The sequence below is a fragment of the Molothrus ater genome, chromosome 6, assembly GCF_012460135.2.
Source record: "Molothrus ater isolate BHLD 08-10-18 breed brown headed cowbird chromosome 6, BPBGC_Mater_1.1, whole genome shotgun sequence".
In the NCBI taxonomy this organism is placed as follows: Eukaryota; Metazoa; Chordata; class Aves; order Passeriformes; family Icteridae; genus Molothrus; species Molothrus ater.
Window position 1 is genome coordinate 52,199,255 of NC_050483.2, and position 27,826 is coordinate 52,227,080.

Here is a 27,826-nt window from a genome sequence, read left to right on the forward strand (position 1 = left end):
AGGTTCCAGGTAAAAGAGTCTTTCAATGACACTTTCCAGCTGGAATAATGAGCACTGTCATACACCAGCAGGCATTTGTGTCTTACATGCATTTGGCTTCCAGTAACACATTCCTAAAGTCTGCGTTTACTGCAGGAGGAAGCAACATGCTCCTTCCTTTCTTACATTGCTGGGAAACATGTTTTGTGAATCTAAATTTTCAGTTAGGGAAAACACAGCTTTCTCCATGAGCATCTTAATAAAGGTAAGAAATGCTTTAGATAGCGGTGAATATGAAGTTGGGATTGTGAATACTATGACAAGTCTGGGTAAAGGGTCTGCGACTTTCTCCTGAAAACTCAAGTTCAATAATACTTTTTTACTAGAGCTATAGAAACTGAAATTTCTAGTATAACTAGAAGTTCTAGCACAAGTTGTTCAGAGGGTTTTAAATTTTTTTAATGTATTTTTTTCCATCTTCCAGAATTGTACAGTGTAGACGGTGAAATCACTGAAGTTAAACCGACTATCACTACATTAAATAAAGTGGATGATGGTTTTTTTTCCCCTCACATTCTGATAAATAATAAAATATAGGCAAATGAAAAGAGAGTTACTGTTATTCTCTTTTTTCTCCTTTTCCTTCTTGATTAAGAAGCAATGGATTCAGACACAGCTGAAGACATCATCTCAAATGGTGGGAGATTTCACTCAGGATCAGTGAGAGGTTGAATTCTGTTTATGAATAAATGTCTTCCATGCAGTTTAGTGTTCAGTAAAATAGTCTGATGATGTCACATGCTGTGTTAATTTCTAGAGTTTGATTAGTATTTGGGGCAATATTTCTTTCTTAGCTGAGTTCATAGTACATTGTGTTCACTGGGATAAAATGGAAGAGCAGGAGATGTTTTATGAGAGTGAGTTAATTTCCATGAAAGACAGGTTAGATAGTTTTTTTGCATTTTGGATGAAGGCTTAGAAAATTTAGTTAGAGTGGAACAAACTTCATGTGGAAGTGAGAGACTGTGGTTTTGAGTTTTCTGGTATGGTCATGTCTATTTGCACAGCACTTCATTTCAGTGTTGAGTTCAAAAAGTGCCAAGCCATACTTGAAGTTGCATTCTCTTTCATTTACCAGATTCCTCTAAACTCTGCTGTGTTCAGAATTTCCTGGGAGGACTATTTTTCTTAAAAAAAAGCTGCATTTTAAGATTAATTAAGTTGTATTTTGTAGGTATTCTTGAGAAGGCAGTTTTGCAGTAATTATTCATAATAAGCTTCTTGAAGTGCTTTGGGTTTTTTTCTTTTTATTTGCTGGTCTCTGACACCTTTGCCTTCACATACTTCTAATTGTAGAAGATGAGGTACTACCTCTCTTTTTTTCTCTGCTGAGATTTCAAGGCTGGATTCATGAGGAGACAGCACAGATGCACTTTGTCAGGAATTGGAAATGCAGAAATATTCTTCATGGACTTGGCAGACAGCGGTGTAAATAGGTAGACTCTGATTTGAGGAATATCTTCTGCTGTTCTGATAGACTTGAAATTTTGTTAGATTTGAAGCCGAGGATCTCTTTGATTAACAGAAAGTAAAAGAATAGCATTGATCAATAGGTCTTGGTTCAAGAACAAAGAAAAGGTTGACAAAAATACTGCAGTAATTTTTTGATCTCTACTTGGTGATTTCAGAGATGAAGAGACTTTGTCTTAAGTTGCTATAATTGATAAGCAACTTGTTACTGATTATTCATGCAGCAGATTTTCCTTGAAGGCACAACTTGGGAGGAAAAGGGGACTAGACTAGGTCACTAGAGGATGAGCCATCATTTTCTAGGACTGCATGCCAAGGTGAGAATAACTGGGGCATGCTCTTTGCCTTTACCCTTGTTGGTCCTTGCTGGGGTTTGTTGTTGCCCAGTCACAGCAGGCAGAAGTAGGAATCCTAGTGAGCAGCTGGGCTTTTGGGTGTCTGTGATTTGACACTTGTATCATGTGGGCCAAACACTTGTGTGCTGTGCAGCAAAAGTAAAGAAAGCGTTAGACCTGCTGTAAAAAAGGAATTGGAGGAAATCTGGACTGATGGAAATAGCTTTCCATAAAAACAGAGTACTTCAAATGCAAATATAAGCTGGTTTTTCCTAGTTCTCTCTTCAAAGCACATGTAAAACCATTTTGAAAGATGAAACTACCTTTAATTCCAAATATGATTTTCATGGCGTTTCTGGGAATATTTTATCTGAGTATATTTGTTTTGCAGAAGATAAAATGCTTCCTTTGTAAACAGAGCCAGAAGTTAAAAAAATCAAAAATTCACAGTGTTCAGCCACTTCCCCCACATAGGACTGTCATATGTATCTCAATCATGGACTTCCCCTAAACAGGCAGAGGAAGAGATTAAAGTATACTTTGTTCTGTGATCATCTGATTATCTTTTGATCTTTCCTGTTCTTTATCTGCTTCTACTAAAAGCCTGGTATAGAAATACAGATCACAGCTGGGGGTTAACTTCACAGATGAAATGCAGTAGCTTTGTCTAGGGGTGCATGAGAGAAAAGAGGAAATGTATGGGAACCTGAATTGGAAATGCAGAAGAATACTCATCGTGAGCTTGGACAGCGTTTCTCTTATCTGTTGTCTTGTGACCCAGGCTGTCAAAGCTTAAGAGGTCTTTTGATTTCTAAAAGATGCTTTTGATTTCTTGCACTTCAGATGACTTTATACTGTATTTTGGTAGCCCAGTGAGATTAGGAAGTAATTACTGAGAGCTGTAGATAGCAAGTGTAAGTCAAAATACAAACACTTTATTTTTACTACTGCCTGAGGTTGAATCTTAAAGCTGTTTTGCCAACCCATGTGTCATGATTCAAAGGAATGCTGTAAACTTTCAAAAAAGCAAGAGTTGAGCATAGTGTCACATAAAAATCAGCTTTCCTTAATTGCACTGACTTACCTTTTCTGCTGTCTTTTTAATAGCCCTTTAAAAGTTGTGTTTTTTTCTTTTCTTTCATCTGGTGAAATATGTGTTTGACTAAATGTTAATTGTATTCAGCATATTATTGGATAGTTACTAAAAGTGTCAGTCCCTGGCTTCTTGGGCATTCTGAACTATGTTAATACTATGTTATTACTTGTAAATATTACTAATCTAACCTCTTAGAGCTGATGTAATTACTTTCCAAATCTGTCCTTTATTTAGAATCAGAAGTTTGTTACACAGAGCAGGAGGGAGTATATGTTAGAGCTCTTTTCATGACAGCACAGTCCAGCAGACTTGCTAAATTGAGATCCCTTGTATGGGGATGCTGTTTTGTTTAATCCCCTAAGACTCTTCACATGGCTGTGTAGACTTGTTTTTGAAAGAAATACAGCCAAGGAAATAGATAAGTTAAAGAATAAACAATGTAAAACATAACTTATCTTTTATTTTCAGCTCTTCAGTCATCTTGCAAACTAGAACATGGGAAATACGCAATATTTTTGATTAAAGTGACACATGGTTGTTCTTTTGCAAGAATATCATGATAGCATCTTTTGATTATGCTTCAGATTTTCTAGGTCAGATAGGAAAAGAAGGAATAGCCTGTTCCTTCCAAACCAAAAATAATTTTCTTATTTGTTCAATAATTTCTACAGGCTAGAGCCTGTGGAGATTGTGGTGAAATATGGTTTAATTGCTTGAGATCATAGCAGTTCAAGTATCAGAACAGGCCTTTTTGCTGCCTAAGAATATCACATCATAATTGCTGCAATAAAAACTCCTGACAGGGGGGTGTTAAGTGCTGGGAGGAGTTGCTGGGAGAGGTTGCAGTTTTTTCACCCAGGGAGTTTTGAAAACTCAGCAGTGGACCTGACCTGACTTTGAAGATGGTCTCCTCCGAGCAGGAGGCTGGGCTGGATGACCTCCAGAGGTGCCTTCCAAGCTCAGCACTGGGAAACTGCACTGATGAGTGGTTCTAGAGAGCTTGCAAGTGGCAGAAGCTTCCTGTGTGGAGAATACTCAGTGCACATCTTCCCTGTGTTTTCAGATGCTTGGCCTACTTGCTTATATCTGATTTTTCCTGTTGCTCTTCATCTGTTCTATTATATGTATGATCTCCAGGTCTTCTTCACAGCAAGGAAGGTGCATGCCTATGAAATCATAGGGCAAAGTTTAAAGTAGTTAAAATAGCCTATTTGTTTTAGCACAGAGAAAAAAAAGTTTTAAATATCAATGGTGCTTTCATTTCTGTACAGGAATTAGACTTGGTATTTGAGTGTGTATATAAAAGAAGGTGAGGAGTGGTCTCATTCTCGCTATATAAAGTTGTATCAGTGTGGGTCACTTAGCAACCCTTCCTTACCCTCCTCAGAATATTCTCTCAGAGCATGTCCTGGAAATACCTGAATCTCTGGTTAGTTGGTCCTATATATATATATTCTCTGGAGAAATAGTAAATAGCACTTCCAGCATGAAAAATGCATGGAGGTAAAAATAAATAAATCAGTAGTTCCCTTGTGCAAACAGCAGGAGTGGACGTGCCAAGACCTCTGACCTCACACAAAACAAATTTGATGGATGATTGTCTGCTTTCAAACCTGCCACTCCAGTGCTGCCTCAGTCATGGCCTGAGTCTTTCTTTGGAGTGATTCAAGCCATTTGCATTTTATTTATCTGTTGTTCAGTGCCCCTGCCCAGACTCAGCAGTGGGGCTTTGCCAGAAGGCCAGGCTGAGGTGTGGTGGATGTTGTGAGAATGATACTCTGCAGTTGGACCCCTTCATGCTTGAGAGCTCCAGAGTAAAGATTTCCATGGCAGCCTTATTTTAATATTTTTGACAGGTGTGCCCTGAGTAAACTGATAATATGTTGTCACCAATATACTGCTTTCAGCTTACATTACTGTTCTAACAAGACATCAGAGTATGCCAATACATGTTGCATATTTTAATAGCACTTGGAAACAGAACCAACTCAGAAGACTTACCTAAAAATGGTGAAAGAAAGATGGACATTCTTTTCAGTATGTTCTAGGAATTTCTTATAACTATAAAATGCTGAAATATAAGACAAAGTTCAGATTGTTTTAATAATTTAATTTTAAGATAAAGGTTTCTGTGTGCTAACTTGAAGCAATAATTCTTGATGATAGAAAGCAAGTGAGCTGGAAAGACTGAAGATCTGGAAATCCCTCTCCTGGTACCTGGTTATGTGTCTCTCTGAGGATATCCTGTGGAGTATGGAAGAAAATTCCGTGAAGAGCAGTGAAACTGATGAAGTTTGTTTTCCTACTAATCTGTGCTCTACATCCTTTTTTTTACCCCTATTCCCCCCTCCTCAAAAAAACCCCAAACAAAACCCAACCCAAAAAAAAGCAATAAAACAACAAAACCCCCTAAATCTCCAGCCCAGCCCTGTTTTTATGGTTCAGGAGGAGACTGAGGCCATGAAGCTTGGCGGGACAAGAGGGAGCAGGTGTTCCTGGCTGGTTTGTGTGTGTCTGTGCACTGACTGACTGATAGACCATGGGGGTGCACTTTTATGGCCTCTTGCTCACTGGGACACTGCATTCAGTTGCTCTTTCTGTTCCCCTCATAGCTGCTCATTTTCATGGCAGCACTGTCCAGTTGGTTCCAGTGTGGTTTTGGGAGGCTGAGAAGAGAGACAGCACAATCACAATCCCTTATCTCATTAAAAGCTAGACTGAAAAATTATACCCCAGGCTACCCAAAAAAATGACCTAGTTAGGATGAGATGCTGAAGTTTGTGTGCTTTTACATGTTTTAGGTACAAAAATTTTTTAAGAGGAAAGGTTACTTTTCTGCTCTGATCTTAAGCTTCTTGTCCCACTTTAGGTTTCTCTTTTTGAGCTTAATTTAGATATTGTGCAGGCAAGTGCTGTTCTGTTTGAGGAACTCCTGTTCTCAGTGCAAATTGTAATTTGATCAAAAAGCTTTGCTGTCCTGTAGTAATAACCAAATTAAACAGTGTCATGCATTATTCTCTTCCAAGGTGCTGTAATGAAAACATTTATTTCTAACAGCTTTTTTGTCTTTTTGCATTTTAAAGCTGTGGCAAAAGCTTATTTGCTTCATATTGTCAATATACTGAAACTGTCTTCATGCAGAGCCTTCTAGGTTCCAAATCCCATGGTACCTAGTACAATCAAATTTTTTAGGAGTGTTTTAGATTTATATAAGAATTAATTTTTTTTCTGTTTTTGTTAGGATTCAAAATTTATTTTGAATTTTTATAGAAGCTTTATTGTATTTCAGTGTCACAAACTGGCTTTATTCCCTAAGAACAAATCATAAAGATATGTGCTAATACAGAGCACCAGTGCAGATTTTTAGGATGTTTGCTCTTTGGGCAATGACAATAACACTCTTGCTGGAATAAGGAAAGAGCAAAATGCCTTTTGTTTGGGAATTCCCGTGCTTCCTAATTCTCGGAACAACTTCGTGGGTAAACTCACTTTTGCTTCCAGTTTCTAGGTTTCTGTACTGATATTAGTGTTAGTTAAGCACCAACAAATTGTTCTGACCTTCACTGCAGTATATACAGCTTGAAGTATCAGCTGGGGTTCAGCCTCAGTTGCTTGAATTCCTCTTGTATTGAGCAAGAGTAGTGACCAGACTGGAGCAAGCAGTGTCACAGTGTCACCCATCTGATGGCCACAACAATGTCCATTCAAGTGTGAATATTGGCACATGCTGGCTGCAGGAGAGGTGGCTGAAAGCAGCAGTGGACTGAACCAGCCTTTGTTGACTGTGCCTCTTTATGTGCTTATCTGTCCTGAAAAGTGTTTGTCCAAGGTTTCACAGTTTTGAAAGACATCTAAAAGTCAGATACTTTTATTGTGATAATCTTTTCCCACAGATAAGAAACTGGAGTGTAAGAACTAGCTGGTGATTAATTAGGCATTAAGATTTAGCTTGCTGAACAAGAACCAGAGTTTTTGGCTGGATGGCACCTTGCCATGCCTTTAAGAATCAGAGGCCCCCACCAGAACAGGCCCATCTTGGATGCCCTAGCTAGGCTCCTCTCCCTGCTCTGGAAGGATGTTAACTTCACTGCCATAAGTACAGAGTACCTTACTGAGCTGTGACTTCAAATTGCTTCTTGTTGGCAGTTTGAAACATGATTGTGGGGGAATAATCCAAGTCCTGCTGTTAAAGGTTCCTGCAAAGGAAGAGAAACCATTGCAGCTGACACCCTGTAGTGGCATGGAAGTCATAACAGAATGCTGTTTCCAAAAGGGTGGCAGCTGAAATGTTTATATTTTCTGTGCTTGTGTTCACTGTTCCCACATGCAGGTGTAGGAGCATGTAACTAATATGCATGAAGGCAAAGCTCTGTGCAGACAGACAGACAGACCTCACTTCTCCCCATCCCCTTGTTAAATACTGCTTGTTCATTGTAATAAGGTTGTGGTGGTCTTGCAGGCTCAATGTTCTATTGTATTTTATAATAATACTTCATGAATGGCTTCCCAGTTTTGCTGCACAAGAAAATGCTGGCATTCAGAGTATTGTGGAAGAGAATTCCTCACCAGTCTGGCTGCTCTACTGCTGAGCTTGTTTAGCTTTTCTGGTCTGACATATTTCTTCATAAAATAAATACGAAACCCAAGGCAGACAAATCTTTAAGCATGTCCCATAGTATGTTTCATTTGTCAGTGTGCTTTCTGCTTCTTTTCTGTGACAAGATATCCAAGATGTCAGTTCCAAAAGTGGAGTCCTATGGCACCCTGTGCACTTTATTCTGGTGTGAAATCTCTCTTGACAGCTGACAGTCCAGCCTGGAGCAGTTTTGGATCTCAGTGAAACTCTTACCTGCTGCTCATTTGGCATTCAGTGCTCTCTGTGTTAAGTCTTGAATATTCTCCTGTCATCCCTGCCTGCCTCCTTGTGACTAATTATTCCATTTCCTTGAAGAAATCATGCTTTTGGAAGACTTCACATCTCCAATCATCTTTAGCTTCTTTTTGTTCAGAAGAAGGTTAATGGGGAAGCAGACATTCAGTAATTTTGGACTGTGACTTGGAAGTTTGGGAACTTTGTGCTCTCTTGACTTGACAATTCTCCTTTCAGCATCTCTTTTAGTGCCTCTTTTTCTGTATTTCTTTTGTGGGTTAGAAGCAGGTCATGCCTTGTTTCTTCTGTCATTTTAAGGAAAGTAATGTCCCCTGTGTTGTTCTACAAATCAACATGCTTGAAGTTGGCCTCTGACTTCAAGAATTGCCAGAATAGTGGAGGTCTTGAATATGATTAAAAAAAAATACACAGCTGCAGAGGGGAAAAAGGTATTAGTATCTATAAATCAAGGAACTGAAACATTTACAGATTCCTACACTGCAAGTGCCAAATGAAGCTTTTCCAATCACACACATAGGAAGCAAGTCCCTAGGTAGCTAAGTTTCAGCAGGCTGAATACTTAAGGAGTTGGACTTTTCTTCCAATGCTAATCTTTTCTCTTAAAACCACAGAAAAAAGTGTCAGGTCCTAAGCTCTGCATTTCCCCATGTCCAGCCACTGATGTACAGCAGCAGCACATTTGCCTTGGGCAGTCCTTGAATCTTGACCACTTTTGTAAGCTGCTGTCCTTCCTCATTCATGGCACTTCTGTGAACCTCCTTGTCTGTATCATGTTCTCAGCATCAATCTCATTTCTTTTGTGCTGGTTACAATCTTGAGTTGCCTCTTCAGTGTCATTATTACGTGCTGGGTTTTTATGCTTGCTGCTGAAACTCTAGCTAAGGTCTGAAATAATCTAAATTTCCTCATTAATGAGAAGTGTGACTCACTTTCAGTTCAGCACAGACTTTTTGGTTCTTTCACATACTGTTCTGTCAAGACACAGGTCTCTGCAGTCTTTGAAGAGCGGAGAAGAAATAGACTAACATTAATTCAAATTATGGATCAGAATTTATAGTAGCTTTTCAGTTCATAGAACCTGTTGGGGTTTTTCTTTTTTTTCTTTTTTTTTTTTAATTTGTTGTGTGTTTGTGTTGTTTTGTTGGTTTAGAATAAAACACAATGACTGGGTCTGTGTGCCAAGTTAAGAGAATGGGTTCCTTGGGCTCTCTGGGTTTGATGGAGATCAGAAAGGCTTTCCCCTGGGCAAGGGGGCAATGAAGTGAGAATTCTTCACTCGACACCTCTACCCTTGCTCAGCTGGTGTTGTAAAAATGTGAAATGGTCTCAGCATTGAGTCACAATGATTTTGTCTTTTGTTTCTGTAAATAATGGCATCAGAAATCAAGAAAAATTCCTTACCCATTTAGTTTGCATGGAGAATTCTGTACCAAAATTCCAGATGCAGAAATTACCTACAAGTAAATATATTTCATTACAAATGTGTGGTTTTGGGCTTAGCAAGGGAAGGTAAGATACCACAAAAACTGTGTACAAGAGGGTTTGTGTATTTGGAATGTGCTGCATTTGATTCCCTTTGTGGCATTTGTGGACATACTTTGAGAAGTGAACTGTACCTCATTTCTTCATTCTGCTTCCTTAAACTGTGCTTTCTCCTGGATATGCTGAGCCTATCTAAGAGCACTTACACTTGCTTGACTATGAGATTAGCTAGGAAATTATTGAAAACACATTTTAAAACTTAAAATATTAAGGGATATCATTCCTCTGTTGCTCTGCTGATGCTTTGCATGCTGACCTAGAAGATAGATTGTCCAAGATAATAGGTACTGTAATTTACTCTTCAGCTGGATTCATTATTTTCTCAGCTACCTGTCAGTTGTGCTTAGCCCTGGTAAATTAATCAAATGGCCATGTTACATAGGCCCTTCTCTGCTGTCAGTTAGACTTTGCTCAGCTGCTCTCTTCAGGTGAAGATGTGCCATGAAAAGGTTGGAAAGTGTCTAATGTGTAAAGCCCTTTTGTGGTGTTGTGAAGCAGACTTAAAGCAGCATGTCTTACACTATGCTATTGCAAAAGCATAGACAGGAAAAGTGGACAGAGGAGCTGGGCAGGCTCTGGGTACCCTGTGTGGGACACTGGTGGTTGTGTGCTTTTGCAGTAGCATTTGAGCAGGATCACATGCAGTACTGTACCAGAACACCTTCCTCACCACACCTCTTGCTGCCCCTAATGGTTGGACTTCAACATTAAGAAATACTTTTCAGAGCGAGAGAGAGAAAGATATGAATGAATCCCTGATGTATTCCCAGACTGATGGCCATAATTAACACTTCATTTTCAGGAACAGGTTTTCTAGAGCCTTTGAATATGTAGACTATTTTACAGATTTGCTATGCTAAATATACTTAGGCAGTAATGCATGTATATTGTATGTATAATGTATGTTCACGTGATGTGTGGACACAGATCTGTTCTTGATATTTTCTGATTTTATGCAATCTCTCATATGCTCTGTTTGTTTTATTTAAATGGCAAAAGAGATCCTCATTTCTTAGTTTTTCTCACTTTTGATTTACAGAAACTATCTTAGAGCATGGACCCCAGTAAGAAGTCAGAACCCCCTTTATCTGTAGAAATGGTACAGCAGAGGGCCAATCCTGACCGCAGTCCATCAGCATCCATCTATGTTCCAGAGCAAGGTGGCTACAAAGAGAAATTTGTGAATGCCGTGGAAGATAAGTACAAATGTGAAAAATGTCACCTCATCTTATGCAATCCTAAACAGACTGAATGTGGACACAGGTTCTGTGAAACCTGCATGAATGCCTTGCTGAGGTATGTTGTTTGTTCTGGTAGAGCATGTTGATACCTTTAGATGTTGTGAACTACTGATATTACTGTGAACACCATTGCAGCTTTAGGACTATGTTGAGCCTTCCACTGTTTCTTGCTTGAGTATTTGTTATCTGTGTGCTGGTGCAAACATTTTTGCTCTACTCTGGTCAGAATAAGACAACTGGGTTTTCCATTGGTATTCTTGGAACAGTTGTTAAGGTGGTGTAATCCTGTGTAGAAATGTGTTAAGTAAGAATTTCATTCCCTGTGGAGGTCAAGTGGAGTAGCTTTTCACAAGACTTCTAACTTGGGTAATCTGGTGTCAAATACACACAGTAAATTGTCTGTGAGGAAGTGAGCTTGTACACGTTCCTTGGAGTGATGCTACCTAACCTGGCTGTGGACCCAGCCTCAGAATGGGTGATGGGACCCTTGGATAAAGGTACCTGCTTGTGGAGCAGTTTCCCTGTAGCCCTTCCAGCTGTTTGTTATGGGACTTGCACGACCTGTGGACTGCAGGAGGGTCAGAAAGGCTGGCATCTCTGTTACTGAGGTGTTTGGGCCAGAGTGCAAAGAGGTGAGTGAATGATAGAGATGTAAAGTGAATGCTGAGAGGTGCAATCTTTCCCAGTCTAGATAAGAATAAAAGTGCAATCATTCAGGGGCTATCTAGGTTTTAAGTGCCTGTGCAACAGTAGATTTCTTTTCCTCTCAACTTTGGTGCATTACTGCTGGTTGTATTCAGTAATGTGATTTCAAAACTTTGTGTAATGTTTGTAGACCACTCAGCACACTTCAGTCTCCTGGGGTACATAAGCACCAAACGTGTTCATTTACTACTGGAAAAGCAGAAATACAGAAGATACCTGGCTTGATGAATGTTGCATACTGGACTACTATCAGAGAGAGCATTTGACTTTGGAATCCTTGGTGATCTGTTTACTTTTTGTGACCACTCTGACTCTTGATGCTGGTTTATATGTCACTTGGAAATACTGTAATCTGATATCTAATACTTAGATACATAAGTCAAGGCTACATGCAGCATGGCAAAGGAGTATGGAAGTTATTACAATACTCAGTCTCCTGATAAAGAGTAATCTCTGTACTGGGCAAACACAAGGCTCACTATAGCTCACTAATAGCTCACTAGTGCACTCCTGCAGGTTTTGTGCCTACAGCATTTCAAATTTAAAACAACAAGAAAAAACCTCACCAACTTTACTTTTGATACACAGTGTGAAGTGAGGTGTGGTATTTAAGAAATGCAGCTATTTCTTATTCAGTATGTGTTTTTGGAAGACTCTTACAAGGTTAATAACAGTGACTGCAAAAAATCAAACACCTGCTATGCTTGGATGTGAACGGGTTGGCAGAGCAGATCTTTGACAATCTAAGCAGTAACAATTCTGGCATTGCTAGAGTCTGGGCAATTTTACTTCCCTGCTGTGAGATATGCACATGTGCTTATTACAGTGTAGCCAGAATATGTGTAATTTTATCTTCCTGACTTTCCAACCAGTCTGTTACTGAAAGGACACATGCTTTTAAGGCCATTGAGTTATTTTACTTTATTTAAGTACTTGTTATAAACAAATCCTTTATTAAAATAAAATTTGCATCCTCCCCCTTTATTTTTTTTAATAAAAAGCATGCCATAAAATTGAGAGTAAAATGAGTTTATGTTGGTCCTGTATTTGGTACAAAATTTTTTCATTCAGTGTTGATATGCTGCTGCATACACAAACACAGTAATTGTATGCTAGCAACTTCTGTTCCAGGGTTGTTTGAGGACAAGGAATTGGGAGTTAGTGGAGATAGAGCAGTAAAGATGTCTGCTCAGTATGCAAGAGTAGTTTGAAAAAACAAGTAGGATGCTTGAGTGAATTCAGTAAGAGCAAGGAAAGCATGACATTGTATTAAACACTATATGCCCTGATGTAGTTTAGATTACTTTTTTTTTTCCCTGACTTATGAAAAGCATTACAGGTATTGAAGCTTCGAGGTACTTCAGATGCCCAGAAATATGATGAGACACAAAATGGTTGAAGAGCAGAAGCCAGCGAGATGATTTGAAATAACCATGCAGAATATATAACATAATTGAACTTTTTCAGCCTTTTACATTGATTTGCACTGCTGCTAGCAGCCACAGCCTGTCAGTGAGTTGCTTCATGGAAGAATTCACGCAGCTTTTACCTGGTGCTTTTCATCTTGGTGCTTTACAAGGGAGATAATTTTGACTGTTCCCATTTTATGTGGGGAAAAGGAGCTAAAAAGGAACAGAATCACAGAATCACTAGGTTGGAAGGGGTCTTCAAGATCGAGTCCAACCCAGCCCTAACACCTGAACTAAACCATGGCATTGAGTGACACATCCAGTCTGTCTGAAACACATCCAGGGATGGCAACTCCACCTCGAAGGAAGCAGCCGGCTCTGGCAGAAGGTGTTCCTCTCCATGGCAGGGCAGTGGAGCCAGATGAGCTTTGCTCTCTTCCAACCTAATGGCAGGGCAGTGGAGCCAGATGAGCTTTACTCTCTTCCAACCCAATCCATTCTATGATCCTAAGAGGTTTACACTACAACACTTGGCCGGTCAGAGCCAGAAGCAGCTGTAGAAACTCAGGTTCTCTGCACTCAGTTTCTCGTCACAGCCTGCCCTGCTCCTGATTCTGCCCGTTGTCCAAAAGGTCACAAGTTTAATAATTAGTTTACTAAGACAGCTACAAGACAGTATTTCAGATAGAGGAGGCAGCAAGCATCTGTAATGGTTGCTAAAACCAGAACAGACTTGAAGGACATGGACGTAAATACTTTTTTACCCTAAAAGGATGCATAATTGACTATCAGAGAAAGTAAATTTTCATTAGGTATTGTTTGAAAAACAATAATTAAAGAGACAATATGCCTATTTTCACAGATTGAGAAATGACAACAATTTTGGATCAGGTGCAGACTGAAAAAAAGGAATGAGTTTTGCCAATTTGAAAACCACTTTGCAGTTGTCTGGAGATATTGTGGTGATTTTACTTCTTTGGGAGTGCCAGATACTTTCCACTGAAAACTCAAATGTTGAAGTTTATTGAAATAATGTTGTATTTTCTCTTTATAATGAAGTATATCCACTTTTAATGGTTTAGAATATATTGAATAATGAAAATGAAGTGCCTCGTAAACGGAAATTTTTGTACTACAAAAATTCAGGTGAGCTAAAATAGTTTTTTTCTTTTCTTTTGTCTTCAGATCTTCTAGTCCAAAATGTACAGCGTGTCAAGAAAGCATAGTAAAAGATAAGGTATCGTTAAAATAATTTCTTATTCAAGAGTACTGAACTGTGTGGCATCCGCAATTTGTGTTACTGTTAGTGGTAATTATTTCATAAACCTAACAAGCTGCCTAGAAAGGTAGGTTTGTCATAAAACCTAAGCCATGCATTTTATAGAGGTAGGTGGCTCATTTTTCCTGTTAACCTCGTGGTAGAAAACACATCAGCTTCATCCCAAAAAGTCTAGACAGGTGTCACATCTTGTATTCATAGTTGGGAGCTGCAGCAGCACGTTGCACTTGTCCTCCCATCAATCAAGAGGATGATAAGAAATGTTCCATCTCCTGTAGATGCAGGGATGTGGCAGGTCTAGGTGAACACTGATTTGGCTTTAGACCAGTGGCTGCTGTTTCACTCCTCTCTTTTACAGTGTGGTGTCCAGTGAACCCCACTGGAATTAGGACAGTGGGGAGTTACAGTAATGATAAGGGATAAGATTCTTTTTTATAGGTGTAAGTTATTTCAGTGATACCCTCTTCACTGTTTTTCACATCAAAACTTTTGCTGCCTTTGAAACGTTGAAGGTAGAAAAATTTCTTGGCTTAGTACATGGTTTATGTGGTTGGACATTATTGCTAAAGTGTTCAGTAAATTATTAGTGCTAGTACTCTTTCTTGCCTAAATGAATACTTGTCTGTAACCATTTTGAAGAAGAGGTTGGTGGGTATGTTAATATCTCTTGTTTTAATCCAAAACAGTTCTTTGAACAGTGCTCAGTGTAATTTAGTTTTGACATGGATGGACTCTCCAGGAGCTCAGACTCGTGATGCCTAATTTATTTGTTCTTTTAACTCTGACTTTCTGGCTCTCAATATACATAAATATGTACATTTGTTGTGAAACTTCAAGTATCTTTAAAACAGGACAAGAAGCCCAATGGATACTAAATACCTGTTAGACTGATTGTGCAAATCAGTGTTTTCCATGAAACTGGACACCTCTCTTCCCACAGAAGTCCTCTTCCCAACAAGTCCTAAATTACAGAAATGCTTTTAGATAGTCTTTGAAAAACTTTAAAGGTTGTCTTCTTCCTTTATCTTCAGTCAGCAAAGCTCTGCATACTGACCCTATGAATTACTTTGGAAGAGATACTGCAGCATAGCCAATTGATTATTTAAATGAGACTTGTTGATTCATTAAACTTCCCACACGCTTCTGAAAAGTAAATAGAAATCAGTGACCTGTGTCAGATGGGATCAGATGAGAGTGATTGCAGTGTTCCCTTCTTCACTGATACTGGGGATAGGTTCATAGTCACTGTGGGCAGGTGGATTATAATTCTTGGTTAAGTGTTAGCATGCAGAACCATTCCATAATTACAGGAGTGCTGCAGTGTGCACATTATCACAGGAGTCTGTTTATCAGAAAAGCAGTCATAGGTTGGGCTTGGTTCTTGAGGTATTTCTTAATGGCTATTAAAGCAGTTGAAAAACACTTAGAAGGTTATCTCTGGTTTTGGATTTTAAAATAGCAGTAATGGTTTTCAATTCTTGTATCTGTCTAGTTCCTGCCTGTTGCAGTTTGGCTCCTTGAGAGTTCAGTTGTGTTGTCCCTTATAGGGTAAAACTCAAGCCCCACCTCTCTATTTTTAACTTCTTCCAGTTTTATTATGGACAAAAAACACTGAAAGTGCTTATAAACATTAAAATAGAGAGATAGTTAAAACCTACTTATCTGTGAAATAAAAAATCTCCTTCCCTCCAAAACCTTAGAAAATATCTGTAATTTTACCACTGAAGTGCAGGTAGGTATTCCAGCCATCCCATCTGGTAATTTTGGGACAGCCATCCATGAAATGCTTCCTCTCCAAACTACTGTGCTTTAAGTCTCTTTTGTTCTGTGGTGTTGTGCCTAATACAGCAGCTCCCCAAACAATGGAGAGAGTTCTAGCTTGTGCAGGCCTAATATTGGCAAGCAAAAAAGGAAATTTGGTCCTTTCTTGTACCTTTCCCTTTATTGTATTTACAGTACAGCTGAAACAGTAGTAGAGTATCTGTCCAAATACTCTTTCATTGAGCTGCTTCACAGTGGAGGAACCTCAGTGTTGTGCACATTCTAGAAAAATAGAATAGCAGGATTTTACTTCTGGCACATAAAGCTAGAACTGAATGACTCTGCTGTAGCTGAACTGCATGGCTTCTACTTTATTTGGACTTGCATATCCTTGAGTGGTTTTCAGTTTCTAAAATTAAGTTATTTTTGATTTTTCAGGTATTTAAAGATAATTGTTGCAGGAGAGAACTACTTGCCCTTCAGATATACTGCAGAAATGAAAACAAGGGCTGTAAGGAACAGCTATCTTTGGGTCAATTACTGGTAGGTTAATCTAACAGTCATAAGCTTTCTTTTGAGTTAAAGAATGATGAAAAAATTCTTACAAATTAAAATGACAGCCATTTTAAGTGTTTCTTAATTTATTTTCACTGGTGGTTAATATGATTTAGAAATGTTACAATAGATTTAAATTGTTTTAAAACTCAGCTTTTTCATGAACTGTAAGGAATTTTAAAAAATCATGTGATTGTCTGGCACTAAAGCTTGGAAATACAAATGTATGAACCAAATGAGCACTGGAAGGAGAAATAGAATAGTGAAGAATCTTAATGTGTACTTGACAAATGTGAGAAATTTGCCTTCTATTTTAGTGTGTTTTATTTATCTTAATCCTCTCATGTGGTGTTTATGCATGAAACTAAACCTTTGGCTTCTCCAAAGTTGTGTAAAATAAGCTGTAGCTGTTTTGGTGAAGGCATGAGATAGCAGTAATTCAGTAATTCAACAGTTGTGTGGTGTGGCTGCACAGCAGTTTGCAGTGAGATGTGTAGATTCTTGCTTTGAGTGAGCAAGCTCACGTACCTAAACAACTTAAAGCAGCATCTATGTTTATGTGGAATAATATACCTTTAAAAAGAGCGCTTACTTTTTCTTTAAATATCCTGTGTAGCATTTTGTGCTGTGTTAGAATGCTTTTGGTGTAGGAGTAGCTCGTGTACATCTGTAATGCAGTGAAATCAGCTGTCCAGGTAAAGGGACTGTACAGTCAGAAATGTATTCCTCAGTAGATTTGTCAGTGTATGCTCTTGTGTGATGCAGTTCACAAAATAACTCTCCTTACTTTGGTTCTGAAGTTATTTAATGTTGGATGTCTTCAAAGGACGGAAGACATGCACAAAACTTAATTGGATTGACTTTTTTTTTTTAAATCTTTCAGATGCATTTGAGGACTGATTGTCAGTTTGAAGAACTCCCATGTCCTCGTGCTGATTGCAAAGAAAAAATACTGAGAAAAGATTTGCCAGACCATGTAGAGAAGACCTGTAAATACCGGGAGACAACCTGTAAATATTGTAAAAGCCAAGTCCCAATGATTATGTTGCAGGTGCAGTATTTTCTTGTATATACAAGATTCCCTACATTAATGTAGTAATAACAACTCTTCTTGTCTTTCTCTGTAGCTGGCAAAAGAGTTTTGGCCCCTCAGCCAGAATTAATAATTCAAAAAAGAAAATAGGCTGACTTTTAAAACATGTCTTTTTCCTGAAAAAAAAAGTGCATTGAATAGGAAATATTTTCTTTATTCTGATGTTCAGATACTGCATTTTAAAAAGTTCAGATCCACTGCCTGATATTGATACTGAAGTTAATTTTGCTATGCTTTTTAAATTTTTTTACAATTTAGATAATAAATGCAACTACTATAATGACAATCAAATATTGTGCAAGAAAAGCATAAGCATTGCAATTGACTGGAAAAATAGCATCTTCTATGTAATCCTTCTTGGGTGCTGTGTGATATGTTATGGGAGAAAGGGAGGAATGCAAAACCAGTTCTGTCTTATGAGAGGAAAGGAAGAATGTAAAAGCAAATTGTACCTTGGCATAACCAGCAGTGGTACATGACAGGCCTAGGATGAGTTACTGCTGTTCTTGGCATCAGAGTAGCTTGTGTGATAGGCAGCATATTGAGGGTTAGAATTGCAGAGCAGAGGTTGAGAAAGTCATGCTTACATTACACATAGAATTTTAATCTGACTGTGTTTATGTTATTTCACATGGAAAGATATTATGCTGAATCTATCTTGGTATGATTTTAATATTCTTTTTAAAATTCTGTCTACTTAGTTTCTGTAGTTTGATGGTTTTGGATCTCACACCTTCTTACTACAGTAAGAGTGATGAAATTTTATTCTCATTTTTGTTCTTGTGTGTTGTTTGTTAGGTGAAGTCTGACAATGATGAGAAATGTCCTTTGCTTGGAGATGTTGTTACAAAAAGGCATAGGTAGAAACTTGCCAAGTTCTGGTTTAGATTTGGCTCTGTTATTTGAGTGCACACTTGCAGGGGCTGGTAGTTCAATAACTGTGCCTTACCTAGAATAAGGTGGCTGAGACATGAAAATACACAAAAAAACATAAGGTCTGCCCTATTTATTTATCTATTTATTCTTGTACATTCTGATACAGAGGTGAAGTGTATTTAGGTAGATTAGGGATGCTGTTCTCCCAGAATTATGGTTAGGTGGGGATTGGCATGAGGAAAAAGTGACATTAAAAATGTATGGTGTCTTAACAGACAGAATCAGTGAGTTTTAACTATGTTCTGCAAACTGGATTGGCTGATATTTTTGGGGCTTTTTCCTAGATTTTTAAAAGTTCAGTGGTTATAGAAATGCAGATGGGCTTCTTTGTTGTGTCCTGATAAAATGTTATCTCACTATACTTTAGTAATAAGAATCAGAAGCTTAATGACACTGTGTGTTTGAATCTTAGAATCACAGAATGGTTTGGCTTGGAAGGGACCTTAAAGATGATTTTTGTTCCAACTCTTCTGCTGAGGGCAGGGAGAGCTTCCACTTAACCAAGTTGCTCAAAATCACATCCAACATGGCCTTGAATGCTTCCAGGGATTAAGCATTCACTATTTCTCTGGACAATCTGTTCCAGTGCCTCACCACACTCACAGTCTGGAACTTCCTAATATCTAATTTAAATCTGCCCACTATCAGCTTAAAGCTCTTCTTGCTTATCCTATCTCTACATGCCTCTGTAAAAAAAGTCCCTCTCTGGCTTTCTGTAGGCCCCTTAAGGTACTCTAAGGTTTCTTTTGACTTCTCATTTGAGTTTTGTCACCCCATTGACAAAACTGTATTTTAGAGATGAGCTTGAGTTCATCTCTGGGTTCTGTAGCCTAGAATTTTCTCTAATGTAATAATGACTGAAGCTGGCCTCAGTGACTTGAACTGAAAACGGAGGTAGGGGGAGCAGACTGAGAAAAAAGGTATGCAAATGGAAACAAAAAATTTTACTGGAGAACATGTGGTTCATGTCTTCATAGAATCCCGTGACTGGTGGGGTAAGGAAATCCCCGTGGCTGGAGGCAGACTCCAACAAGTTAGCAATGTTAGTAGAAAGCTTTTTTAGATTGCATTTGTCTTGCCTGCATGCTCACTCGGTGACTTTGCCTCCTAATGTCCTTTGTTCAGTCTAAAAATATAGGGTTTCTTTTTGTCACAAACCTACCTTTTCCATCCTCTGCCTCCTGACAGATAAAGATTGTGCATTGTTAAAATGGAAATCAGTAGTATGAAATGCTCCTGGATTACTGTATTTTTCTGTGTATAATCCACAAAGCTGCTTGGAAGTGCTTGTCCTGTAACATAGATACTTAGGCAGCAGTAGTATGACAGGGATCTGGAAAGACAGCACTGTTTCAGGCCTGGGCTCCTCCCTGAAACCCTGGCCATAAACCAGACCCTGCCAGGACAATCTGGGCTCTGCCCTGTGGTCTGAAACACAGCTGAGCTGACTGGGGTAATGTTAGGGATGACCCCAGACATTGTCCCTTGCTCCCTGTCACTGCTCTGGAGCCAGACATGTTCCTAATGTGGCACTGGCTCTTCTGAGAGCTGTGTTAATATCCTGCCCTGCCCTCACCTGTGCTGGGAGCCCTGCATGTGCTGTCACCTGTGGTTTGTGCTGGATTTGGTGTTTGGCTTTATGTGCTCAACTGGGTGAATTGAGACTAGGAGGGAGAGAGTTCTGCCACTGGGCTGGGGTTACTCTGGTATCTCCTGAAGTCCCTGGAAAGGCTTGCCATGGCTTCAGTGGGTGGACACTGGGATGTGGAGCAAGGAGGAAACCAGGAGAGAATGCTGAGAAGTTGCATGTTGCCTTCTTGTCATGATCCAAGACTCAGTGTCACAGCCTTTGTCAGATGGTTTGGGTAGGTTAGGGAACAGGGCTAGGGAATTAAAATTAGGGAATGAACATTAGAAGGGAGTATTTCTTGTCTGGGTTTGTAGTTGATAAATAAATAAGGATGTGTGTAGGACATTAGGCTCCTAAAGCCACGTGGTTGTGTGAGATGTCTCCCTTCAGCACAATTCCAGGTGTGTTCAGAATGAGAGGCCCAGGTCCAGCTCTTGACTCTGAGCAGGAGTGGTGCTTTGGAGCTCCTCTGTCAGAAGAGCATCGCTGTCACCCTGGCAGGCTGCTCTGAGGAGAGGAGCTGGCGCTGCTCCTGCCTGGGTACCCTGGGGGGGATGGACTGAAGGTGGCTCAGGAGCTGTCCCAGCTCTCTGGCTGAGCTGAGGGTTCCCTGGTCCCTGTCACTGGGACTGTGCCACAGCCCAAGTGAGTGAGTGTGAATGGGGAGCATGGCAGAGTAGGTGGCTCAGGACAGCATATGATGGCCTGCTATAAAAGGAGAAGATACACAACTTCAGACAGTGCCAGATTTATGCCAGAATTCTGACCAAGGCCTTGCACATCTTGGAGATCATATCTCCTTTACTTCTCGGTTTTGTTTCAAAAAATAGACCTGGTTACTGGGCAAAAAGGGCATTCTATTTGTTCTTCCCTTTCTAATAAGCTTATAAATCTAGAGCTTTGTTTCCTTTGCTTTTCTTAAGTACCAGAAATGAAGCAGTGTGTTTCAAGTTGAATGGGACGTGTCACTTGACGAGAAACAGATTTTTCATTTTGTTGAGAGAATGAAGAGGAAATGAATATTCAGTTTTCTTGGGCCTGACTTTCTTCCCTCACTGGGTTGGTAGCATTTGACAGCTAGGCTAAGATACCTGTCATCTGGGTTCAGGTTAAAATCCCTTCCCAGCATCATGATGTGTAACAGTGAATCTTAATATCAGGTATTTGGGAATCAAAATTAGAAAAGAATTGGAAGGGACTATCCGTACACAGGAAAGATAATCTCTAAGAGTGGGCAGTGTACATTTCTGATGAACTTTTCCATGCAGTATATGCCCTCACTAGAAAGGACATCTAGACTGGTTCTGCTTTCTCTTAAAGATGTCCAATTTTGTGAGTAATTTTTGGGGATTAAAACTTGACTTTGAGTGCTGTTTCATTGTATGAAGTAAAACCTATAAAATGGTAAACAAATTGATTTGCTTTGCATGGGAGAACACAAGGAAACCCTTGGTTTTGCTTCAGCATATCAACACCTAAAAAAGTATAAGTATAAAATTATGTTTGAGCAATTGCAGTTCTGTAACTGTGCAACTGGGAATAACATTGAAAAAATCTTGTGGGATTTTTAATTATTGTAGGATGCTTTTCTTTGCAGGTAAGTCCTCCCTTAATTAAAGAGTAAGGTCTGATTTGTGGTTTGTTTGCTTTTTTCCTCTGTAGAAACATGAAGATACAGACTGCCCATGTGTCATGGTTTCATGTCCTCATAAATGTAGTGTTAAAACACTCATGAGGAGCGAGGTAAGAAGTCATGCCCAGTGTTGTGCTGAAAAATTAAATAATGTCTTTAGTAAGATCTCGCAAGAATTTTGCCAGAAGCCATTTCCTTGTTAAAATGTGAGATCTAAGGAAAAGCTTTTTCTACCACACAGTTAAGTGTGATAACACTCAAATATTTTAAATGATTTCTTGAAAAACCTATTTAAAAAGAAACAGTTTCTTAATTTTGAGTCATTATTACACTTGGCTTGTCCAAGATGAGCGCATGTCCTTCTTGCTTTTGTTTTTACTAGCTCTCCCCCTGCCCTTCCCTTGTTTCAGCACCACAGAGCAGCATCTTGGGGTTGTTAGCTTATATTAAAATAAAAATGCACAATTAAAATTCAGTCCACATTGACAAGAGTTAGTAAAGACTACAAAAATCATACAGATATGTAATTTCATGGAAAAACTTAAATTGCTATTAAATTTTAGGGGGAAAATAGTAACTGATACTTAGAGAAATGGTGTAAGATTAAGGTTGAGTACAACACTCCAACAGCAGGTGCAACAATGCATAAAAGTTTCTTCTGATGTGTAGAAGCTTCCAATAATACATAGATTAAAAAAATTTAAGCCTGGCTTTGAAGAGATCCATGTTCTTGTACATGGAAAGATAAAAGTAGCATCTGTCAAAATTGAGGTACTTAATTTTTCCCTTAAAGTAGAACTTGCCAAGGATAGAGAAGAACTTACTGAAGTCTTCATCACACAGTAAGCCTCTTTTAAGGAAAGTGAAGTTTCTGATCTGAGGATGAGCTTTTCTCTTTCCTCTGCTACTTACTTCCCAAGCTGGATTCATACCATTTTTTAGTTGCACTTGTAAATTATTAATTGTGGCAGAGTGCAGAAGGCACATAAGACTCCTGCCAAAGTTTAATGCAGTCTTTTCCTCCAAGATAATGAAATACAAAATATATGATAGATATTGTATTTATTAAGAGAAATTGAGCTGTTAAGAGAAAATACTTCTACTGGCCAACCTTACCAGTGCTTACTGCCAAGATTAGATCCTGGTTCTGGGGCACTTTGGCTTATTCTTAAAGCCTGACTTGAGCAGTTACTTTCAGAAGAGGTGTGTCTGAGTGCTTGTGAGGGCTGCACCGTTAAAGGCTGAGTTGTTACACACAGAGTCAGAATGGGGTTTGAAACCATGGCTAGGAACAGAACTTTAAACAGCCCTTTGCCCTGCATCATCTGTTGCTGTATGTTGCTTAATTTTTTTTTCTAATACTGTGAAAATCTATGTATTTCTTGGTTGCATGATTAGGGACAAGAAGTCTAATGCAGAAAATGGGAAAATGCCTGCCTAACAGTTTGAGAAAATTCTGTAGTGTACAAGTGGATATCTTACTGTAGAATAAAAGGCAATTTTCATGTTTAATTCATAACTCCTTGGCAGACTTCTGGTTTTCAGAAGTTGAAAAACATGGCGTTCTTGTAAAACCTGTTGGACCACACGTCCCTCTCTTAATTCTTTTTTTTCCTCCACGACATGTCTTTTGAAATGATACTGTGAATTTCTACAGGTAGTGTTTAGAATGCAATAGTTGTGAATCGGAGATGAGTGACTGATGGCATGTCAGTATGAGATTTTACAGACTCTCTTGTCTGTTCCAATGCTACACATTGAGAGCAGTGTTGATTCACCACTTCTTCCCAGGGAGGTGGATGAGCTGAGTCACGTGGGGCTTAAGGTGTGGGAATTTCAGATGAGATTCTGCAGCCCAAAAGAGTGATGCCAGCTGAGGAGCCAGGCTCTGGCTCCTGTCTGCTTTGTGGGAGATACAAACTGCAGACTCTGTTTTTGAAAGGAGAGTGTTTGTTAGGCTGTCCTTTCCAAAAATGTCTCTCTGCTCCAACTTTTAGGCAGTTTGCATCCAGCTGCTGCCATCTGTGCTGCTGCTGTCCATGTATATGTATATGCTTCTGTGAATTGGTTTACTTTTAAATCAGAAGTAGTCTGTGCTTGTAATAATCCAAGATATTGGACTAAATCTCAATCTGTGAAAAATGCAGGCATTTTACTAATCAGTTTTAATCCTGTGTACTGCATTTTTAAAAAGTTACTTAACTACCTATTCTAAAACTCTTTGTCTGTTTCATGCAGTACTTGTTTAGTCTTTTTTGTGTAATTTAACTGTTAAATTTAGGCACGGAGAATTGCATGTTATGTTTTGAAAAGTTGGTTCCTCGTGAAATTAGGATTAGAAAAAATGTACTTTACTACAGTGAAACTGATCTTAAGACTTGCTCACAGCACCAGTAAAAAAAAAAATCACTTTTTGAGAAAAGATGAGCCATTCACTAAAGTCAAATGAAATCAAACAATTATAGAGAATGTTCTTTCTGTTTGTTTTGGTTTTTTTTAAATTGGGTTGCCCATTGAAATAGTCTTTGGTAGAAGTTTCACTGTATATTAAATGTATCACACTGTATACTGTATTGGCATGTGTGTGTGGTTTACATATGTGTATATACAGAATTAGCACTTGAGATCAGACTGGAGAAAATATACACATGTGTGTTGTATGTTCTGCAAATGGCACACAATACAAACCTGATAACCTCTGCCCTTTATGTTATCATGCAAAAGTCTTTTTGCCAAAACTCACATTTTTTTCCTATTGCAGTTGAATGCACATTTGTCAGAATGTATTAATGCCCCAAGTACCTGTAGTTTTAAGCGTTATGGCTGCACTTTTCAGGTCAGTATATAACAATTATACTTCCCAATTGATGAAAGTCTGCAAATAGAACCTAATTCTTTGACATGAAAGTTCTGGGCTTCTCTAGTTTCAGTTAAGAAAATCATCCAGTTGCACCAAGTGATTATACAGGAGATGTTTGATTTTGCATTTTAAAATAATCAACATGAAAAGCCCACACTTCCTGCAGTGGTTTGTGAGTTCAGTTGTTAGGTGTATCTTGTTGAAATAGGAATATGGACCAATTGAAGAACTTGTTAACTTAGGATAAGAGGAAAGTCTCTTTAGTTCTTCAGAGAATAGACTAGTAACTTCAGTTGTTTCTATGAAAGCATTTTCTTGAACCAAGTATGTTTATATTTTCTCTCATTTGTGTGTCTTAATATTTTTAATTGAGGTTACATGTAGGTTAGCACACTTAAAACATGTATTTTTATGTGCATTAATATGTCTGTGTGCACACAGGTGTATAATCAAAGCATGAAATTTATTTTTTAAAAAAAGTTTTAGGTTTTAATCCTGGCAATCCCTGCAATATTAAAAAAAATAAAGTAAAACCTGAGAGTTTAGTTCCAGTAGTATTATTCCAGTTTCTTCCAATATTCTGCTTCCCTTACCATAAATCCTGGGGAATTGGATGCTTATGCAATGAAAATATTAGTCAGGACATTTCAGAAACTGCTGACAGGAAAAAATGGCATTTATCTGATAGAATGATTCCTTTGTTAGCCTATGGCTATTTTAAAGGACAAGGACTCACTGAGGAGCAACACATCTCTATAGATGATGTCCTGCAGGTATTTCCAGGTTCTTAAATAGTGAGCATTCATCTTTTTAAGTGTTAACAGTAATGCTCTTAGAGGTAGAACTGATCAATGCTGTAAGCCTGCCCACTGTTATGTTGTACGTATTGCCATTCATTTTATGTATGTATATGTGTGCATATATGTACATATATCCACATATATATTTTTAGTACCTTATATAGAGTACATACCTTGAGGATCATTGAAACCCTTTCAGTTGCTTTGCAGCACTATCTACCATCAAAGCTAATATTCTCTGCATTGCAAAGCACTTACTGAAGTAGGTGTAAGCAGCACAATACAAATGAAGTAAGTAATGTGGTCTGCATCTTATGTACTCTGTATATAATCTATGTGTGTTCTGTAAACTATATAGTGATTATTTGTAACAGCACTTATAGGTTGTGCAGAGGCAGCATATCTGAGTATCACAGAACAATCATGGTAACATCTTAACATGACAAAATAGGCTTTGTAATAACTCTCAGTGTAGTTTATAAAGCTGGCAGTTTCCAGTGATAAATTTATCTTAAATATTTGTCTTTAATATTCAGCTGAAGGAAAATGTAATGCTTATGAAGCTGTTCATGAAATGGAACGGAAGTTTTAAATTACAGTCAGTGGAATTGGAAGTTTCAGATTTTATATGACTCAAGGGTTTTATTGTGCTTTGTTTAGTTCTAAGCTACACAAAAGGCTCTAAAATACAACTCATTTTGTAATTCTTGTTCATCTTTATTGTTCCTGAGTTATCAAGCACACTGGATGGAGATACATAGCAGTTGTATAAAAAACTTGCTATATTAAATGTATTCCTGATTTTTGTAAATTCCCAAGTAGATTTCCCTCCTCTCTACAGTTCTGCAACAAGCACCTGTGAACCAAAATATGTAGTGTTGGTTCGATGTCTTTATATACTCTTTCTTTGTAGGTTTAAAAGAAGTGGAATTGGCTAAAATGTATAAATTCTTTGTTGTCACAGGGAACAAACCAACAAATTAAAGCACATGAAGCCAGCTCAGCAGTGCAGCATGTTAACTTATTGAAAGAGTGGAGCAATGCTCTAGAAAATAAGGTATATCTTCTACTCACTTCTAATTTTCATTGACTTCTTTAAATCATACAAAAGTACTGGAAGAAGCGCTTTTTTTCTGTTTTACAGCTGTTCAACATTACAGCTAAAGCACTAAGTAGGCTTCAAAAGCTACCAAGCCATTTAGCATATTTTTGTACCTTTGTTATATAATAAAATGCTGTGAGAAACTTGGCTTCGCAACTCCATGGACAATTTTCCTCATTGATAACTTAATTAAAACACTTCCTTCAGATAAATAAACAGTCCAGTGTTATATTTCCTCTCTGAGCTGCCTTCTTATAGAACAGAGAGTTCAGAAAGCCATGGCAGCACTATGAGCTGTATCTTTGCTACCTCATCATTTTTCCTGACATAACTTCAGAAGTGTGTAATAAACTGGTTATTTACTTTATTTATTTTGTTCTTGCTCTCCAAACTTAAAGACCTGCACAGGTTAAGTAAATTAAATATATTGTAACTCATGGGCATGATGATGTCTGCTTTAGTGCTAGACCAGCATGAAGTTCATGTTGCAGTGTTTCCTTGGGACTCCAGTTTTTAAATTGTTTGGGATTTGGGAGATGCTGGGAGTTGTATCAGCTATGATCTTGTGAATAAGCTTGAATGACTTAACCAACATGTTCTGCAAATAAAATTCAAGCCTTTGATTTAAAAAATGCAAAATTTCAGAGCAAATTGCTGTTTTCTTAAATCCTTTTGAAAAAGTCTTACATAGACATCAAACTAATGTTTCTGTAATTTTAGGGGAAAGAAGATCCCAGAATTACCAAAGTATTCTACAAATGCAGGCACGAGAGTGAGGAGCCCCCTTCAGACTTTTCTCAATTGAGTTCACAAGTAGCAATTCCAGTGTAAGCTCAGTGGCACTTAGGATATGATTTCTGTCATCTCAGAGCAGATCACAAGCAAACACTGTCTAGAAAGCACATTCCCTTCTTGGCCTACAGAGATCTCTTCTGCCTGGGTCTCCAGCAAGATCATGCAGTTGCAGGAATTCTAGTTTTAAAGCAGACACTAACTGGAACAGTGTAATGTTTTTTGCCTTCTGCATGGTTGTTCCTGAACTGTTTGGTTTTCAACTTGAAGCCTCTTAAGGAAGCCATTGAACCTGGCAGAGTTCTAATGCAGATTTTTTTAGATACAATTTTTCTACGTGTTTAGGTAGGTCTTAGTTTGAGGATCCAGAAGATTACTTAAGTTTGCTTTTGCATCTGAAACTTTGTCAGTGTAGGAACTTTACATTTTTCAGTTTTGAGAGATACAGATTCATATCCTTACTTCGTTTTTCATTAGTCTGATGAAAATTATACAATTTATTTCACATCATAGGAAAAAACCCACTTTCCCTGTGACTTGCAGAATAGATCATGTTCTGCTTTTCTCAATGTCCTGAGAGGTGCTTTGTCATTTAAAAAATGCCCAGTGGTTCTGTGTTTGCCTCTTAGAGACATTAGAGATGATACACTTCACTAC

The 27,826-nt window shown here is 38.4% G+C and overlaps 1 protein-coding gene across 8 annotated transcripts in view; it reads left to right on the plus strand.

The window, feature by feature from the left end:
* The window catches only part of TRAF3 (TNF receptor associated factor 3), a 70,060-nt gene that overhangs the window by 25,127 nt on the left and 17,107 nt on the right, over positions 1-27,826 (plus strand). For 6 of the 8 annotated variants that reach the window (XM_036384903.2, XM_036384907.2, XM_036384908.2 and 3 more), the window contains 7 exons: positions 10,413-10,669; positions 13,914-13,965; positions 16,207-16,311; positions 17,207-17,374; positions 21,645-21,725; positions 24,377-24,451; positions 26,240-26,332. In XM_036384903.2, coding sequence (XP_036240796.1) covers positions 10,428-10,669; positions 13,914-13,965; positions 16,207-16,311; positions 17,207-17,374; positions 21,645-21,725; positions 24,377-24,451; positions 26,240-26,332 — 816 coding nt within the window. In that variant the 5' untranslated portion in view covers positions 10,413-10,427. The remainder of the gene's footprint in view (positions 1-10,412; positions 10,670-13,913; positions 13,966-16,206; positions 16,312-17,206; positions 17,375-21,644; positions 21,726-24,376; positions 24,452-26,239; positions 26,333-27,826) is intronic. The other 2 variants (XM_036384909.2, XM_036384910.2) reach the window with 2 other exon arrangements.